Below are 2,500 nucleotides of genomic sequence, written 5' to 3' on the forward strand. Positions count from 1 at the left end.
CGAGCACTCGGCCTACGAGAGCATGCAGGTGCGGCCCGAGCGGTCGCCCGGGTCTGAGTCCATGCATGGACACCCCCAGACGGCACACCCCCACCATGCGCACATGTACCCGCTGGGCATGGCCAAAGCTGGCGGTACGGGGATGCCCTTCCGCTCCCTGGCATCGATGGGGGCTTGCCCGGCGCCCCTGCCCTCCCCGCCTATGCGGCCCGGCAGTGGAGAGGGGACATGTGCCGTGTGCGGAGACAACGCTGCCTGCCAACACTACGGGGTCCGCACGTGCGAAGGCTGCAAGGGCTTCTTTAAGGTAAGGCCAAAAGCTGGCTGACACAAGCACTAAACATTTAGTTTATAGCAAAGTATATTTAGTTTATTTAGTTTATAGCATTATAGTTTATTGCTCTTTTTCTCATGGCCTTCTCCCTCCATCTGCCATCTCTCTCTCTCTCTCTCTCTCTCTCTCTCTCTCTCTCTCTCTCTCTCTCTCTCTCTCTCTCTTTCTCTTTCTCTCTCTCTCACACACACACACACACACACACACACACACACACACACACACACACACACACACACACACACACACACACACACAGCCAAATGCAAAACACAATTGTGCATGTTGTCTGTTGTGACACGACACGTATACTGACATGTCATGCAGCTTCACGGCTATTGGCATTCCCACAGTAATTGAGCCATGTTAACATATCTGGGCTACAAATCCTGATCTGACACACACTAATATTCAAGGTGTATCAAAGAACATCTGTATGAATCATTATAAACAGACTTGCTTATTTCATTGAGATGAAATAGTTAAGATCAAAATGTATTTTCTTTACGACGGTACTTTAATTTGGCCACAGGAATGCACTGCATGAGCATCGGTGTGTGTGTGTGTGTGTGTGTGTATGTGTGTGTGCACGCACGCATTTGTGTGTGCGCGCATGTGTGTGTGAGAAACTTAAAAAGTTTAGCGCAGTACAGCACCTGAGCATTCCAGGTAACAAGAAATGACAAGTCTGATTACGAGGTGTGCCATGCTACTACTGATGTGTGGACAGACACTGTTGTGCTTTGGCTCATATTGGATTACTGCAACACGTGCTATGTGTCCCCCCGGTACATGTTGACAGTGTTGACTCAGTTTCTAAAGAATGGGACCAACTCTATGAGTGTTCAATTCAACTCTGTCAGTGTTGAGTTAACTCTGCCAAATTTACAGTGCGCAACGGGGCTGCAACGGGGAACAGCATAAGCCAAATAGAGAAACATTACTTACATCAAACGTGACGTAAAACGCAATGTCTTTTTTTTTTTTAAATCACAAACTAGCAAATGTTAAAAAATGTCAAGGTTTGAGGTTTAGATGTGAAAGTTTGAGTCATTGTCAGAAAATAAACCAAAGAATAGTTTTGACCATTGCTTTTTTTTAAAATGTCTATTCTGGGTAGTCCTAGCTGGAACATTTTTTCATTTGCAACAAAGGAGGCCACCTAGAAATATTGTTTATGTTGGAATTAAAACGCACCATGATGTGTATGCGGGCTGGAATGCTTGTAGCAGGCATGAATCATGCATTGTGTACTGTGTTCTCTTGAAATGTTTGCATTCAAATGCTGCTTTAGTTTTACAGCATTACAGACTGAAGCTGTTAGGAGGGAGACAGACAGGGAGAGTCAAGGAGAAGATAATTGAATCATACCGCTTCCAGAAATGAATTATCCCCCTTTTCAATTAGTTTCACAATTTGTTTTTTATTTAGTAATTAATAAAAGCAGGTTGGCAGTGCCAAAGGCTGCAGTATCCATCACCCATATGGATTTGCACACATACGCGCATACACACACACACACACACACACCAATTTTTTTCTCACAGTAATTCCACTATTAATGGTGGGAAGGAACATACCTGCACACACACACGTGCATGTGCATGTGCATGCGCACACACACACACACACACACACACACACACACACACACACACACACACACACACACACACACACACACACACACACACACACACACACACACACACACACAAACACAAAGCACTCCTCTAGCGTAGCCCTGGGTGTGCTGAGGTGTGCCTGTGCCATGAAATGGTGAAAGCTGGCACACGCGGGAAGCGACAGTGCAGAGGGGGGCGCTTGGATGGAAGCACCCTGGAGGATAGACGGACGCCGTTAATCCCCAGCTACAGTAATTCCCATAAATTTCAGGCAGGAGACCAGAATAACGGGATAACAGAACAGGTCCAGAGCAACCTCCCCGGCCCCACCACCCCAAACCACTCTTCCCGAATGGCTCTTTAACATTAGGGTTTCTGGCAGGGGTGGAGAACCTAGTTTCAGGTGTAGAAAAAAAACCTACTGAACTACCTGATACAAATAAGTACAGGATTCAACAGATTAGCTACTGAGTGAATTATGTCACCAGTGCTGACTTGAGAATGCACAGACGTACCAGACCAGGGTCTGACGCTTTCTGCA

At 46.3% G+C, this 2,500-nt stretch overlaps 1 protein-coding gene across 7 annotated transcripts in view; it reads left to right on the forward strand.

Moving 5' to 3' along the window:
* nr4a3 (nuclear receptor subfamily 4, group A, member 3) overlaps nucleotides 1-2,500 on the forward strand; it is a 23,934-nt gene that overhangs the window by 6,845 nt on the left and 14,589 nt on the right. For all 7 annotated transcript variants that reach the window (XM_063199660.1, XM_063199664.1, XM_063199663.1 and 4 more), the window contains one exon: nucleotides 1-307. This exon is cut by the window's left edge and continues 553 nt beyond it. In XM_063199660.1, coding sequence (XP_063055730.1) covers nucleotides 1-307 — 307 coding nt within the window. The remainder of the gene's footprint in view (nucleotides 308-2,500) is intronic.

The sequence above is a fragment of the Engraulis encrasicolus genome, chromosome 5 (assembly GCF_034702125.1).
Source record: "Engraulis encrasicolus isolate BLACKSEA-1 chromosome 5, IST_EnEncr_1.0, whole genome shotgun sequence".
Classification (NCBI taxonomy): domain Eukaryota; kingdom Metazoa; phylum Chordata; class Actinopteri; order Clupeiformes; family Engraulidae; genus Engraulis; species Engraulis encrasicolus.